The sequence below is a fragment of the Triticum aestivum genome, chromosome 2D (genome assembly GCF_018294505.1).
Source record: "Triticum aestivum cultivar Chinese Spring chromosome 2D, IWGSC CS RefSeq v2.1, whole genome shotgun sequence".
NCBI classification, from domain to species: domain Eukaryota; kingdom Viridiplantae; phylum Streptophyta; class Magnoliopsida; order Poales; family Poaceae; genus Triticum; species Triticum aestivum.
Window position 1 is genome coordinate 623,528,781 of NC_057799.1, and position 16,037 is coordinate 623,544,817.

At 49.8% G+C, this 16,037-nt stretch overlaps 3 protein-coding genes across 4 annotated transcripts; 1 reads left to right on the plus strand and 2 right to left on the minus strand.

Annotated features, from left to right (window-relative positions):
- Positions 1–111: 111 nt before the first annotated feature.
- LOC123055077 (plant cysteine oxidase 3) lies at positions 112–4,045 on the minus strand. The gene is made up of 6 exons (XM_044478992.1): positions 3,729–4,045; positions 3,451–3,614; positions 2,753–2,900; positions 2,142–2,342; positions 635–750; positions 112–535 (listed from the first exon to the last, which is right to left on the minus strand). The coding sequence occupies exons 1-6, from the start codon at positions 3,883–3,885 to the stop codon at positions 521–523; spliced, it is 801 nt and encodes a 266-aa protein (XP_044334927.1). The 5' UTR covers positions 3,886–4,045; the 3' UTR covers positions 112–520.
- A 2,715-nt stretch (positions 4,046–6,760) lies between these two features.
- LOC123050516 (F-box/kelch-repeat protein At5g15710) lies at positions 6,761–8,592 on the plus strand. Its single transcript, XM_044473299.1, has one exon. It carries the CDS (start codon positions 6,983–6,985, stop codon positions 8,228–8,230), a length of 1,248 nt encoding a protein of 415 aa, XP_044329234.1. The 5' UTR covers positions 6,761–6,982; the 3' UTR covers positions 8,231–8,592.
- Positions 8,593–11,601: 3,009 nt separating this feature from the next.
- LOC123055078 (phosphatidylinositol 4-kinase gamma 6) lies at positions 11,602–14,375 on the minus strand. 2 transcript variants are annotated; one of them, XM_044478993.1, is made up of 2 exons: positions 14,170–14,375; positions 11,602–13,954 (listed from the first exon to the last, which is right to left on the minus strand). In XM_044478993.1, exon 2 carries the CDS (start codon positions 13,842–13,844, stop codon positions 11,955–11,957), a length of 1,890 nt encoding a protein of 629 aa, XP_044334928.1. In that variant the 5' UTR covers positions 13,845–13,954; positions 14,170–14,375; the 3' UTR covers positions 11,602–11,954. The 2 variants fall into 2 exon arrangements, with proteins under 2 accessions (XP_044334928.1, XP_044334929.1); XM_044478994.1 differs by having other exon boundaries at positions 14,119–14,358.
- Positions 14,376–16,037: the final 1,662 nt, after the last annotated feature.

The following is a 16,037-nucleotide window of genomic DNA, read 5'->3' on the forward strand; positions in this document are numbered from 1 at the left end:
TATTACCATGACATCATAATTGGAGATTAGCTGGGAACACCTGATGCACGTGGAATCAGCGAATCGCGCATGATGAACAGCGTAGATGCAAGGTGAAATATAAGAATGTCATTGTTCATGCATATTTATCCGTACTTTGATAACAGTGGCTGAATGCCTGCATCATGTTCTCTCACGGCACCCATCACGTTTTCAACTGATTTTTGCATGAAATTTTGATAACAGTGAACTCGGAATACAGTGTGCACCATGAACGGCAGACTCTTACCACCAAACTTACACAGATATACTATGGGGCCGCAAAAACAGAATTGCGACAAGATAAGGCCACAGAATGTGAATTCCTCCACTAAACGGAGCATGAGAAAGTTCTAACTGTATATTCACTGTAGCCATCCATCTAGCATAAAATCTAAATAGAAAAGTAACAGGTTACGGTACATTTACAACACTACATTGGAAGAACTGTATTGGTGCCTCGCTGCCCGGACACACTGCTTGATGCTCCTCGGTTCGTCGGTTATGATAGGCGGTCCTGGAAAGCGCAAACGCATCAGGAATTGCATCCAAGCATCTTCTTTAGCAATGACCAAGGCTGATAAAGAGGAATATAGCAGGTTAAAGTTAGGGATACCTGTACAGTCGGGCCAGTATACATGCCAGGGCGCATGTTAATGTACACAGGTGAGTTTATGGCTTCAATCCAGGCATAATTATCTGGGCTGTCAACTGTCTTTGCGCGTCCGCTTGCTGCAGTTGTGCACCACACGAATCATGAGAAAATAGAAGATGCAAGAGCAGACTGGGAATTAAGAGTATCCAGACAAGATGAAAAACCATCAACAGCTCTAGGATGTTGGGATACTACAATCGGATAGTTTCTCAAACTGGGAATGAACAAACAGAACATAGAAGAAGGTTGGTTGGAGTACCTAAATCACCAAACCTATGAGTTATGACACTAAACGGCAAAAACAACATGTTTTGGCAAATTATAGTCGATATACCTCAGCTTGCTACTATAGGTAGGATCAGCATGCATTCCCCAGTGTGGCAGGTAAGTGATGCTTGGCATGAGCAGACCTAACCTAACCACCAAAGTTGGCAATCTTGCTCACACCGAAGGGTAACGTATGGTCCTGTAGATCTATATGTACTCCATGCCATGTGCATACCCATACCGAGAGCCACTTCTGGAAATAGTAGGCTGTTGAATTTGCTAAGGACCCTAAAATGGATATGTTCAGTGCTCCTCTTAGGGTGTTTCTGTGCTACTTAAGCCAAAAGAAAAAACAGAAACTATAAACTATGGGAAAACGTTTTTTGTTGAAAACCTGTACACAATACACATCTTCCATGACTCAAAATATCAAGATATAACAGGATTTACAACTCGAGAAACAAAAAAGACAAATCTAACTGTGCATAGTACACAACTCAATTTTGTTGTGGACAGTATATGTCTGGTACTATTCACCATCTAATTTCCTTTTTTGTTTCTTTATCTAAGAACTGAGTTTTCATATAAAATTTTGAGGCATGGTAGATGCATCTTGCATCAACGTTTCAGAAATAAAATCAGACTTTTTATAATCTTTTGGATATAGTTTTACATGTAGATAGCACAGAAGCACCATAAGAAGGAGCAAGGGCCATGTTTCAGTGTCCAGGGTCATTTAAATGCTCCAAATACAGATTACAATTCCATTAAAGAGTTTGTACAGATGAGCCACCATACTGGTGTTTGCTACATCCAGTCTCTGATTCAAAGTGAAATCAACTGATCGTTTGCTGCCATCCTGTAACATCACTTCCATACAACATAATCCTAGAAAACCAAGAGTGATCTCACACCTACACTAGTACTTTCATGGGCAAGGGTGTGACCAAATCAATCAGTTGCATTGTTTCCCTATACCAAGGTTCCCGCCTTTTCATAAACAAGATGTACGAGGCAATTATTGTTTCTAGGATCATCAAACTAAAAGGCACACTAACAAATAATATATGCTTCCAGAGATAAATATCTCTCATGGATGATGCGTAGCTACTACCGAAGAGTGAATTTAGTTAAGGAATTAGCAATGATCTCGCCATGAGAACAAAGATGCGTTATAATGAAAAGGAGGAGTTTCACTTACAGAAGCTAGAAAACGGATAATCATTAAAATAGGTGCAAATTCGACCAGCATCTTCAGCATATGGTGGGGCAAGTACATCAAGAACAGCACAAGAGGCAACTGAAGTGAAGGAGTGTAGGTTCCCGCCACTTTGGGGATACAGAACGGTAGTTGGACATGGAGCAGTAAGAACATCATCTGCATGTAACTTGGCCAGTCTCACTGCATATGAGTAATAAACAAATTAAATTATTTCAGGCTAGCAATACCCCTTTTGAAGATCAGACTTTGAAATATGATGAACACGTGGAAACAACCACTCTAAAATGATTTGAACACTGGTAAGTCATAACTAACATATGTCAGCGGTCTGCCCGTCAAAAAACCCAATAAAAAAGAACTAACAGATTTAGGTGACGAAATGCAGTGGTATTGGACCATTGGTACTACAACACAGGTACCGTTGACCAGTGTTCATTAGTTTGCTACTTGGAAAGTGGAAACCAAGCAGAAGAAACATTATACTGTAAGAAATAAGGACCGAACACAGACTCTGCATGCAGTATTTATAACTGACAAGGTATGAAATAAGCAAAATAAATATTGAACTTGAAGTAGAGCAAAAAAATAACCTTGTCGATTACTCGCTACAACAGTAGGCTCTACCCAGTCATATGATTTCACATGCATCGAACCATATAGGATTTTGCTCAGTACAGTCATTCCTGGATGATCATGAAGAGGAATGACCGCTGAAGTTGGCAAGCAGAATATTCCAATCTGCATAAACACATAGAAAACACCCAAAAAAAATGTTAATGCCCCCTACAAGCTATTACTAGCAGGTGCCCTGTAGTATCCCCGTAGTAAAAGAGTTGTGATCAAGCAAAGATGAAAAAAATGTAGAAGAAACTACAATATGAAACTATAGGTTCGTTGAAAAGATAAGATAGTTTGTCAAAGCTGATGGCGGAGTCACAATGGTAAACATGGTCAGTTATTACACAAGTTAATAGTAGGTTGTGTGCCTCAACAAATAAATATGGCTAATAAACTACTCCGAAGTGGATATGTACTTACTCTGACTATTAGAAAGGGATAGAGCATCTAACCAACAGTATACTGGAAATCTAGAACAGGCTTGATATCCTCGACAAGCATTTGCTTGTTCACAAAGCAGCAATGAGGTCACAATCAACACTACTCTCGTCGGAAATTCGAACGATTGTCGGCATGTATGGATCTATGTCACAAATTGAGCCATCTGTCTCAAAGCAATGGTTGTCTGGCGAGTGGTGATTGCAGTGGCAGGATAACCAAGAGCGCTTACAGAGAAGGCGTCGCACTCGTAGACGTGCAGGTAGGTGATGGGCTGCGCCCACCTGGCCGCCCTGGCCGCGCCCTTGACGAAGGTGGAGTCGAAGAACCCGTGCCCGCCGCCGCCGTCCCCGAGGCTGTCGTCCCTGAGCCCGACGTCCGCGGGGCTGATAGTATCTGCACATAACCGACCGCGCACATTGAGAGGCAGAGACTAGGCGGGCATGGATGGACAGGGCGGCCATGGGTAGGCAGATGGAGAAGGGGAGGAGGAGGAGGGCCGGGGGTTACCCATGAGGGAGGATATGGCGCGGACGGCGCTGGCCGGCGGAGGGGCGGCCGGGGCGGCGGCGGAGGAGGGGGAGGGGGAGGGGAAGGTGCGCCTGCAGAGGTCGTAGAGGGCCTGCACCCGCGACGACTGCGCCCGCGCGGGCGCGCCCCACGCCATTGGGTCGGAGCTGGGGCGCGCAGGCGGCGCTTGGATTGGATGTACCCGGCCGGCGGCGAGCGCGGCGGGGAGACGGCGAAGGGGGTCGGGTGGTCTGGTCTCGGGGGGAAACGATACGATAACGAGCGGTTTTTCTGGTGGGTGCGGCGTGCTGCGGGCGGCGCCCACTGTTTGGCCTTTTTCTGGTTTCGTGTGCTCCCGAGCGCCCTCCATCCATCTCGAGGTGACAAATCTCAGCAAACACTTCAAAAAAAGGTTGTGCGTCTCCGCTTCAAATGTGGACCGGCAAAAGTGTTTCCTTCCTGTGCCACTTCAAACGGCCTTGTTCTCCGGTTACCAAAAGTTTCCTTGTCGATGGACACCACAGCACATTGAATACACACGTTGTGGAGAGTCACTATGATTTCATACATCTTAAAATCTCTCTCGGCAATAAGAGCATCTACAGCCAGACGCTCCAAACCCGTCTTAGGTGACCGGACGGACGACCCGGTCACTGACTGGTCGCAAAAATTCAACCGAGACGAGCACCCCTCATATCCAGCCTAAATATGAGGCAGATATAGGGGCGTCCGGGCGCATCCACCACGCCGGACACGGCCCAGGCTGGCCCACCAAACCCCACATATGCTACTCCTCGTCTGCTCGCCGGGCCAAACTCTAACCACTTCAGTTCACTCCTCTCCGACACCCAAGCTCCCATTCGACGATCTCGGGCCTTCTTCGGCATGGCCGGCAGCAGATTCGAGTGCTTCACCTCCAGATCAGTTGACCCCGAGCTCATCCCACGCGGCCCCGAGGAGGAGATGGTCGTTCGGCTTCCGCTCCACGGCTCCCGGGAGGAGGCCCGTGCGAGGCAGCGCTTGGACTCCTTCCGTCGGGAATCCATTGCGTCCGCCCAAGTGGCGCATGGATCCGGCACTAGGTGTGCCGTCACTGCCTCACCAGAAGTGGTGCGGCCCGTCTGGCATCCGAATGCGGTGGCGGACTTGCAACCCCTCCGTTGGCACGCTGAGGCCATCATCCGATGCAAACATGACGCGGTGTGCCCCGTCGTGCGAGGCGGCGGCAGCCCTCGTGGGGGTGGACGTCGGCGAGGCGGAGTCACATTCTCCGACGCCCCGTATGGTGCACCAGTTCGGGCGCCGTAACCGCGTCGTGGTGGATGTTGTCGGCTCGCCCCAGGACGGATCCATCATCGATCTGACGTCCACCAGCACCGTCCGGGTTCTGGGCTCCGACGAGGAAGAGTAGGGGCATGGGAGATGGCGTCGCCTTGAGTCCCATGAGCCGGCTCGTGTCCCATGCCCTAACCTACCTTGCCGGCGACTGGACAAACACTCTGGGGAGCACCGCCGGACGTGGGCACGGCAGAACCGGGCGAGATCCCGCTTAGATTAGGTTTCACGTTGCATGTAATACTATGGATTTGAGGTTTCTAATTTGAGATGTCCGGTTATAGAATCAAATATTGAGGCATGACCGACCACTGTCCACGGACACGTCCGCGGGCATTTGAGGGGTCAGATTTGCCAAGTTCGGCTATAGATGCCCTTAGAATTGAGACTTATAAAGAAAATAAAGTTTTAAGATAAGCCCTATAAACCAGAAAGGAGGGAGTATTTTCAGTATAGATATCTGGCGAACGTTCGCTGGGGCTAGGATCCCGGCAAACACCCATGGATTTGACGGTGGTAATTTTGTAAAATGACAACCCTAGGCAGATAAAATGCCATCCGGGATGTTCGCACTTGTCATCTCTCCTCGTGACCGTTGACCAGGGATTGGGGTCCTTTATCTTTTAGAAACAGATTAGGGAAAGCAGACCTCACAACCACAGATATGTGTACTCACTTCTATGAATACACACATGTACCATGGAGTGTGTTTGAACCTTGTGATTTTTATCCACATCCTTGGGATCTGGCTTTTAGACTTTAGGATGATGGAGCTGGGCTTAGTTGGTTTTGTGGGTCATTGGTCGGTATATGGCCGATAGCCCATGTGAGCTATTGGGGCTGATGACTCTGTGCCTTTGTCCATTTGGTCTGTAATAGGTCATATGTGCCGTTATCCCTAAAAAAGGTCATATGTGTCGTCAGTTTTTAAATTTTAGTAGTTAGACAATGTGGTTGTTGTTAATAGAATTCAAAGAGGGGGCCCTCCTTGTACAAAAAAACACAGTTTCTTTACCATCATATATCATGTTCATTGTGAATGTGTCCTACAATATGCATCACAATGAAACTACCATCCCTGATTCATCCAATGGCATGTACATCAAACATCAAACGAAGCAATCGCTACAATGACATATGAGGCAAGAATGTCGTCAATTTCGTCGAACGGGACCTAGACATGCCCGGTGCCAGCGCATCCCGACGTTGTCCGCTCCCTTTGGAGTTGTGGAGAGTTGTACACCGTGTTGCGGCCCCGTCCTCTTTCGTCCACGTCCAGCCATCCGGAATGCCTGCCCGCTGGGAGGCTGGAACGGAGTTTGGCTCGGACGACGGCTAGTTCCTTCTCGCGGTTGTGGAGGTGGTAGCCGGGCCGGACGTGCCCAAGTCCATTCACCGGCCTTGTCCGGTTGCGTAGGTGCAATGCGTTTTCGAATGGACTACTTTCAGGGTGTTTTTTAATGGATGAAAACAAATTCGAGAAGTTCAATTTAAGAGTTTGGCTTTTCAGGGTTTAAATTTTGAGAGATCCAGTGTGATGGTAGTTCCAACAATTGCTTCCGGCCATTTCAGCCTCCTCGTTCGTTTCCTCCCACGCACCGGTCTCTGGTTTATCGAGGTCGTTCATTTCCCGGCCGGTCGGTTTGCCCAGCCAGGCGACGGCGACCAACCACACCCCGTTCCGTTCCAAACGCGCCGAAAACGTAACGGAATCCGCTGCCCCCCGCTCCCCTCCCCTCCGTTCCGTTCCGTTCCGTCACCCCCGGCGTCGTGCTCCCCCGTTTCGTCGCGGGTGGGCCCCGCCGGCCCGCCGACTCCGTCCAAAAAGAGAGAGGGCAGAGAGCCCAGCGACCCCAGAGGAATTCGAGATTTCTCCCCCCACACCCCCGGCCGGATCCCCGCCCCCTCCGATCCCGGCGATGGACGTCAACATGCGCGAGCTGGCGGCGCGGCTGACGGCGGCGGCGTCGGCGGGGGCGCGCGCGGCGGCGGCCGCCGCCCGCCCCACCAGCCCGTCGCGCCCCCGCACCCGGCCGCGGGGCCTCGACGAGGAGACCTGCGCCGCCACGCCCGCCCCCTCGGCCGCGGCCGCGCCGCCCGCCGACGTCCCCATGGACGCCGACGTCTGGGCGGCGCTCCCGGACGACCTGCTCCTCGAGGTGCTCGCCCGGGTCCCGCCCTTCCTCCTCCCGCGCCTCCGCGCCGTCTCCCGCCGCTGGGCCGCCACGGTGCCGCGCGGCCCGGCCTTCCTCGCCGCGCACGCCGCCGCGCCCTCCCACGGGCCCTGCGTGCTCGCCTTCGCGCGGGGCGGACCGGCCCCCGCCCACTGCGCCGCGCTCAGCCTGCCCCTCCGCGCGCGCTACCGGCTGCCCCTCGCCTTCCTCCCCGCCTGGGACCTCTGGCTCGTCGGCTCCTCGGGGGGCCTCGTCTGCTTCTCCGGCTTCGACGCCTCCTCCGTCTTCCGCACCCTCGTCTGCAACCCGCTCACGCAGGCCTGGCGGGTGCTCCCGGAGATGCATCACAACCAGCAGCGCCAGCTCGTGCTCGCCGTCGACAGGAGGCTCCGCTCCTTCAAGGTCATTGCCACCAGCGATGTCTACGGGGAGACACTCCCCACCGAGGTCTACGACTCCAAGGCGGACAGATGGTCCGTGCACCAGATGATGCCCGCCGAGAACCTCTGCTCCTCCAAGATGGCCTTCTGCGACTCCCGGCTGTACCTGGAGACGCTCTCGCCGCTCGGGCTCATGATGTACAGAGTGGATGCGGGCAAATGGGAGCATATACCAGCGAAATTCCCCCGGTCGCTGCTCGACGGGTATCTCGTCGCCGGAGCTCGCAAAAGGTTGTTCTTAGTGGGGAGGATCGGGCTTTACAGCACCCTGCAGAGTATGAGGATCTGGGAGCTGGATCATGGCAGGACTGTCTGGGTGGAAATAAGCAGGATGCCGCCCAAGTACTTTAGAGCTCTGTTGAGGTTGTCTGCTGAGAGATTTGAGTGCTTTGGGCAGGACAACCTCATTTGTTTCACCTCGTGGAACCAGGGCAGAGGTCTCCTATACGATGTTGACAAGAAGGCTTGGTCGTGGATTGCTGGCTGCGCAAGCCAATTGTGCAATACCCAGTTCTGCTTTTATGAGCCAAGATTTGACACATCGATCTATTGATGGTTGAGCTGCATTGCGAAGATTTCAGCTCAGATGCTTTTAGGTTTGGAGTTCGGCATCCAGATGCCTGTTTGATGTTCTATTGGATCATTCCTGTTAGCTGTATCAATTGTCAAGTGCTAGGTGAATAGTGTCTTCTTTGAGCCAATAATTTAGAGCATTTCTAGTACTTGACTTGAGCCACCAATTTTCTCAAGTCATGCCATCGGAGATCCTTCACTACTCCAGCAATTAGAAGTATCGTTACAAATACAATTGGAGGTCCGCCTGTTCCCATTACCATTTTTTTAGCAAACAGTGACTTGTAAGTGGTTACATTTCCATATCTGAAATGAAAAGGATCTCGTGCTGTTTTATCCGAATAGTGTTTGATTTGTATTTTCTTTTAAGTTAAAAACATGAGTTCACTTGATCTGTGATGGCAGTTAACCATATGAGTGAGCATATGATACCTGAATGGTTTCATTGGAATATCAACCATATGGTGTATCGGTTCTTTTGACATAGAAAACAGTCTAGTCCTTCTCAGCTTTGATATGCATACCTGTAACAGAATGAGGCAACATGTTTTTGTTTTGTATGCATGACTACATGGTGAACTGAGTCCTCCTGAATAGATAGACTGACTTCATTTAAACTCAGTGTGTGGTTTAGTTGTTTGCCAGTGATTCCACAAAGGCATTATAAACAGCGTCCTTAATTAGCTATACATTTGCCCAGCTAATCAACTGAACACTAGCAAATGTTCACAACTTTTCTGCATCCACAAATATACCCCTGAATGTGAATGTTCCATTGACATATGAAGGTTGCAGCTTTCAGAGTCTAGGATCATCACTCGAAAGCCAAAATCACACTCTCCTATTTGCGTAGTATCAATATTCCACTGACATATACAGGTTACAGCTTTTAGGTTCACTATGATCATCTACTCCAAAGCCCAAAGCACACTTTCGAATTTGTGTAGTATTAACTGAAATTGCTTCTGCAGTTTGTGTAGTATTAACTAAAACCACAACAAAAATTATGAGGTGGAGGGAGTATAAGAGTGCTGAATGCCTGCCCTGGAATCCAAGACACTTTTTTTAGAGAATCCAAGACACTTTACCTGTACTACGTAAGCACTTTCTTAAGCTGTTACTTCCTGTGAGAGTGACATGGCCAAAGAAATGGAGATAATGTCTTCTAGGAGACAAGATTGTTTTAGCATGACCTTTGTCAATCTTTTGTTTTATTGCTTGGTACTCTGGATAGTAAGTGATCCACTTAGTGAGATGTTGAATTGAGCCCTCCTTAATAGGTAGGATGACTTCATATATGCTCAGTGTGGTTTAGTTATTTGCCAGTGATTCCATAAAGGCATTATAGATGGTGTACTTAATTAGTTATGCATTTTACCAGCTAATCAACCGAACACTACCAAATGTTCACAACTTTTCTGCACCCACAAATCAACCCCTGACTTGAGAATGTTCCACTGACATATGAAGGTTACAACTTTCAGGTTCACTAGGATCATCTGCTCCAAAGCCAAAAGCACATTTCCAATTTTGTTGCATCAATATTCGACTGACATATGCAGGTTACATCTTCCATGTTCCTAGGGTCGTCTGCTCGAAAGCTCAAAGCACATTTTCCAATTTGTGTAGCACTTACTGAAATTGCTTCTGCAGTTTGCTATGCGAAACAGTATAATACAGACATGATGCATTATCAGTTGTTGAAAAAAAATCAAGTATATGAGTGTACAATGCCTGCCCTGGAAATCAATAGACACTGTACTTGCACTACTTAGGCCTCTCTTAGGGCATGCACAATGGTGCTGTCTTAGATGTGTGCCATGTAGGATAAATGCTGAGGTGGAGGAGAGAAATCATAAGAAAAAGCATACCTTTTCTATGCCTCACCACATTTTTAGGGATATCTAGTTATAGGAGATAAGACTAAGAAATGACCCATTGTACAACATTTTTTATTGTCTTCTCTAGATTACATGGCAGGCTTAAGATAAGGTTGTCTTATCAACCATGGTACATGCCCTTAAACTGTTGTTTATTGTGAGAGTGACATGGCCAAAGAAATGGTGATAATGTCCTCCAGAAGACAAATTTGTTCTGGCATGACCTTTGTCAATCTTTTGTGTTATTGCTTGTGTTCTGGACGATATGTGTTCCACCTAGTGAGATGTTGAATTGAAGGCTTTCGATAATACTTTGGCTACTAAAATACATTCGGTTGCTGGCTTGCTGCTTTATGATGCTGGATGAAGGCAAAGTTATCCTGTAGAGTAGTAAATAATTGCATATGGTAAGATGGACAACATTATGTAAGTGCAGATCTGCCTTTCCACTTCATTTGCTAAAAACATAAACCAGCCACCTGTTTGCTTTAGACTAACTTCTCGGAGTTTGGTAGCTAGCTCTCATGTAAGATTGTAACGCTGGTGCCAGTGTTTGGATGAGATTATTATTTGGTCCAATGCTGCATATGTGTTGGCACATATTCCATATACTTGGTTTATAGGCTAAAATTTTCGTTATTTTAGGGAACAGCGAACTCTTCTGATCTTCCCAGCTAGTACTTTATAGCAGGGATGTTTTTGACATCAGTCAAGCTGTTGATTGAGAAACAGAGTTGCCAAGTTGTACTGCTATGCATGTTGGCACTATGTTTGAGGGCTGGTTGATAGTGCTATGTCTGTAACAGGTCAGCCATCATGATTGCACGACTGCTGATATTCAATTCGTTGCAAGATCTACTTTATGTTCCCTCTTACTTGCTTCGATTGCAACTTATCAAGAATGAGCAGTGTCCATGGTCAACAGCCAGGTGATTGTTTGTTTATTTTATTTGTTGGTGATTGTCTGTTATTTTTACTGGTTATAAAACATTCTTGTTAGCCTGATCATATGTTGTTAATCAGTAACTGGCTTCAGAACTGGTTATGTCAAATGCTCAAATTAATCTTGGTGCAGACAGTATGAACAACTATTAATGGTATCATTATATTAGGGGCATCCATGACTATCTGCTGCAGGTTATCTATCGCTGTTCTTTATCTATAATTTAAATCCATCAGAAGGGAGTACTGTACAGTCCGGCCTTGGCAACTGAAATTAGCTTGGGTGCTGCTGTCAGCCCTATTATTGCCAACAGAAGGCATAATGCACCTGTGATTAAGATACGCTGCTCCCTGTCTGCAATCATGCAAGGTAACAGCAGTAAGGAAAAGAGCTCTTTCTTATTTCTTACATTTTTCAACTGATCTTTGCAAGTTGACAAACAACTTGCCAATTCCAAAGACAACATTTTAGTCTTCGTCAGATTTGAACGTAAAGAAATTCGGATATCAGAACCATCACAAGACGAGATTTCATCCAAGATGTTCAACACCAGGTAAGCATTTTACATCTGAGGTCCATATTTACACTGCTCACAGCACAACACAAAGAATGTTCAGCAACAGCCAACGAATAGCACTCTTGGTGTGTAGCATCTAACACAATATACACAAGCTGGCAAGCATTTATTATGCAAAACTCGGTTTTAATTAACATAACTAGTAAACGTGCGTAAGCTGTTCTCCACACCCATCACCAGCCTTTGGTCTCATCTACCTGATGAACATAACTTGAGGTAGTAGATATGATCTTTGCTGCACTAGCTCCAAAAGAAACACAGGCAACAGTATCAGTATTTCTTCTCTGCTGCTCTATGGACCTAGTCAAAATTTGCAGGAGGTGCCCAGCCGTTGCTTCATCCGCTGCCCCCCGGCCGCCTTGCATTCCTCCAGCGCTTCTTTCAGCAGCTCCTGGAACTTCTCGACGAAGACGTGCCACTCCTCTGCGCTCATGTCCGACAACCTGAAAAAGCACAAGCTCGATGGGAGCTGCTCGTCTGCGCTCCTGTTCGGGGCGTGCACGCTGCTGTTCGAACTAGTTTTTGAACTGGTGGTTCTGTGAAGACTGGGCGTGCTGAAGTCAGCGGATGAGAACCGATCAGATGAGTGCATGGAAGGCTCCTTGCGATCTTCTTCATCATCACCGTCCTCGTTCATGCTCTCCACGAGCTTTGTCAGAGGATTTCTGAAGCTGCCCTTCAGGCCCGAGCAATTGAATCTTGGCGATCGAATCACATCACTGTACCCTCCTAACACATCCATCGAGAACTGGAAATCCATGTCCTCTTCAACACTAGGGGAGAAGGGTTCCCATTCGTCTACTTTCCTCCTGGCTTCCATGCACACAACCTCCAGTTTGCTGGGTTCCTCCTCCATTCCTCTGAATTCCCTGGTCATCATCTCCCCTATCTCTGCCAAGCAAAGCCCGAAAGCAGCAGCTTCCTTGAGGAAGATTGTGCACAGGATAAGGACTCGGAGGCAAGCCTCCCGTATCATGGGCAGTTCTCCCCGCAGCATTGCAGCATCCCTCATCGGATCAAGTTTGCTTATGTACTCGAGCTCTTCCTCGGAGAACGGAATTGACGCCTGCGCCCAGTGTATCCACTCGAAATAAGGGTCCTCCAAGTTCTCCGGCAAGCACAGCCCATGATCAATTGGGAACAGCTCTGTCTGGCAACCAAAGCGGCCGGTGCCTCCATCAAGCTTCCTCACCAGGACATTACCACCATGCCTGTCAGTGTTGAAAATCCTGATGTCTAATATGCCGATCCTGTGAACAGCAGCAACCGGGAAGCTCGAAGTGCCGTGGTCACTGGCATCGAAGTCATGAGCGATGAACTGCTGAAATGAAGCAATCTTACTGGTGACTTGCGGCTTATGGTCATGAGCCGGAGTGCCGCCGTTCATTGGGCGATTGATATTGAAAACCGAGTGTGTTATCTTCACCAGAGCCGTTGCAGGAACATTTGCGAAGTTTTCATGGTCCAACAGGTACGCCGCAACCTCCCTGAACCCTGTCTCCCCTACCCTGACGGACTTCTTCAGTCCCGGCTGGCCAAGCGCTCTCCCGGTGAACCCTTTTGGGTTGTTCGGGGCGAAGGGCTCCTCATCCGTCGGCTTGACAATGGCGACTCTGTCGCCCTCATCATTCCTGAAGTAGTAGGAGCCGCCAAGGCCACTGTCAATGGGGACCGGATCCAGCCCGCCCATTATGCCGGAGGCCACGTCGTCGACGAGGCGCCTCACGCTGCCGCTCGACGACCCCAGTATCTCAACCAGTCCGCTGCAGTCCTTCTGCTCGAAGTCCTCGGAGACCGGGCAGAGGCACGGGGTGGAGCAGCTGCGGTGGATGCTGTTGCGGGTGAGCAGCAGCGGCGAGTCGTGGCGGACGGAGGAGAGGTCGTTCTCCAGGACGCGGTCGCCGAAGGTGAGCGAGGTCCCGCCGGTGGGCACGTTGAGGGCCAGCTGCAGCCGGCGCTTGACGGTGTGCGCGTTGTCGCCGCGGTCCAGGTCCATGCCCAGCACGCACCCGGACTCCGTCTGCACGAACACCCGCCGCCTCCCCGCCGGCGCAGGCGGCGAAGGCGAAGGCGCCTGGCGGCCGTGGTGCTGCTTGGCTGCCGCCTCATCCCGGCGCGCCCCGGCGCCGAAGAGGCGCCGGAGGAGCAGCGCCGGCACCTGGCTCTTGAGCGTGCCCTCCAGGTTGGGGGACATGGCGGCCGCTCCCGCTCCCTTTCCTCCTCCGCTTGGTGCGCCCGCCGCGCGCCGACGCCGTCAGGGAGAGCAGGGGAAGGCGCGCTCTCGTTGCTATCATCGGATCACGCCTGCCAGCCAACAACCAAAAAAAGAACAGAATTTTACACCCCAATCTCCGCACCAAACACTTCAAAATCTTGCGCACAGAATCTCGCCGCGAACTCGGCATCGCATCAACCGGATTGAAACTTGTTCGAGCATGAAAAAACCGAGCAAGAAGAAGTGGACGAACTCAGATGCGACGAAGGAGAGGCCGGGAGTTGATTCTCCGCCGAGGTCTCACCATGGAGGAGGGGGCGGCGCGCTGGAGGACGGTGGGGGATCGGCCGGCGGCGAGGGCGCCGGCCGGGGCGGCGAGGTAGCAGGCTAGCGGCGGAGCAGATCCGCAGTCGTGGTCATGCCGTCCCTCCCTTGTTTGGCCTCTTGTTGCTACTGCGCCCGCATAATCACCAACCCGCTGCCCGCCCTCGAGTATTCCTCTGGGTCTTTTCTACCTGATCCGAAAAAAGTGACAGGAATTGAATCTTGTCACGGAACACCCTGGTATATGCAGTATTCGCACCTGGAACCTCCATAAAAAGAGCATGTTACATTTTGCCATTTTGGACATTACTAGCTGCAATTTGGACCAAGTATGTTGTCAAAATTTTGCACTTCAGGCTACTTACAAGACATAGTCCAACATGCAAAACTACTATTATTCTTCTCCCAGATTAAGGAGTTTTTCTCCCCATGATTACATTTCATGAAACGAAACCGATAAGCAACCGTCCCCCAAAAGGGGGTAAAATCTGTCAGTTGCAGCAGAAGGAAATAAAGGGTTAGTTAACTTCTATGTCCAACATTGAAGTCATCCCCCAGGACGATCAAACACAACTCCCTTGGAGCGAAGCATGTGACAAAAGCAGAACAAAAGCAAATGCATCCGGCCGAACAATCAAAGCATTGGAAGATTAACTTTTGCAACATCGCCAAAGGACTTCAGGTCCGGCTCATCCAACACCAACTGTGCGCCATCCCCAACACCTGCTATAGATCTCTATAGCCAGTCAAATGAGCAGCATAGCTCCTTCCCGCAGCTCTAGTTTGTTTCCTCTTATCTGTAAACCGGACCGGTACGTAATCCAGTGAGACAACCCTATGGACCACCATAGTAGGAGGATCACCAGGGTGCATATGTGATCAAAATCAGCAGCGTTTCTAGCTTTCATGGTGTCCAAAACGCAACCATCGCACCCAGAGCCAACATTTTGCTTTGCTTTGCCCTTAAAACTACCAATCCGGGCACTAAATCGGTCTACACCCTGGGGCTCGTCAATCAACCTGTTGCCACATGAACTAGTCTAGTCCCCAAACATATCTAGCAACATCATAGTCGAAGAATAAATGGTGCATACCCCCTACAAGTTCTCGCGCGTTCAAAGTCCAGCCAGTGACAATACCATATTTTTGAAGGGTAACCGGTGACAAGGCCTGGTTAAAAGTGTAACCACTCACATGATTGCCTGGCCTAAATTACAATTTGGTCCTGTTCAGAGAAGGCCGTTGAATATGGGGGAACCGTAAGGGCCTAACCCCAAAAAAGACGTAGCTGTGCGGGCATGATGACCCGCGCCCCCCCTGTACCGCGCGGGGCAATCCGTGCCCGCCACGCCTCACCGCGAGCGGACGGCGTGGGAGCGAAGAAAGGAAGAGCCGGGTCGCGGTTTCCGCCCGCCCGGCTAGCCGCGTGGAAAGGTCCGGAAGGGGCCGCGCTGGCCGTCGGATGAAGAATCGCCAGCCGTCCAAAACGCACGAGGACGGGCGTGCGCGCCGCGAACAAATGGCGGCGATGTGGATAAGCGCGATTGGCCACGGCCGGATGGCGTGGGGCGCGGGGCCCACCGCCTCTGGTTTACGTTGCTGTTTACGAGACGGCCTGGCGTGGGCCGATTCCTATCCGAAAGAGAAAGCCCCTGCAACTTCTTCTGCTTGGGTTGGTCGACTGGAGCTCGTGTTTTTCAGCTGCGGTTTGGACGACCTGCCACCTCCTGACGGCCTCCAAGTTGCATGGCTGATGGGTCTATCCCGTGGGCATCGTTCACGGTTTCGTCGTCCTATATTATTTCTTCATCCTTTTTTTCCGAAAAGGAGGAATATTATATTATTTGT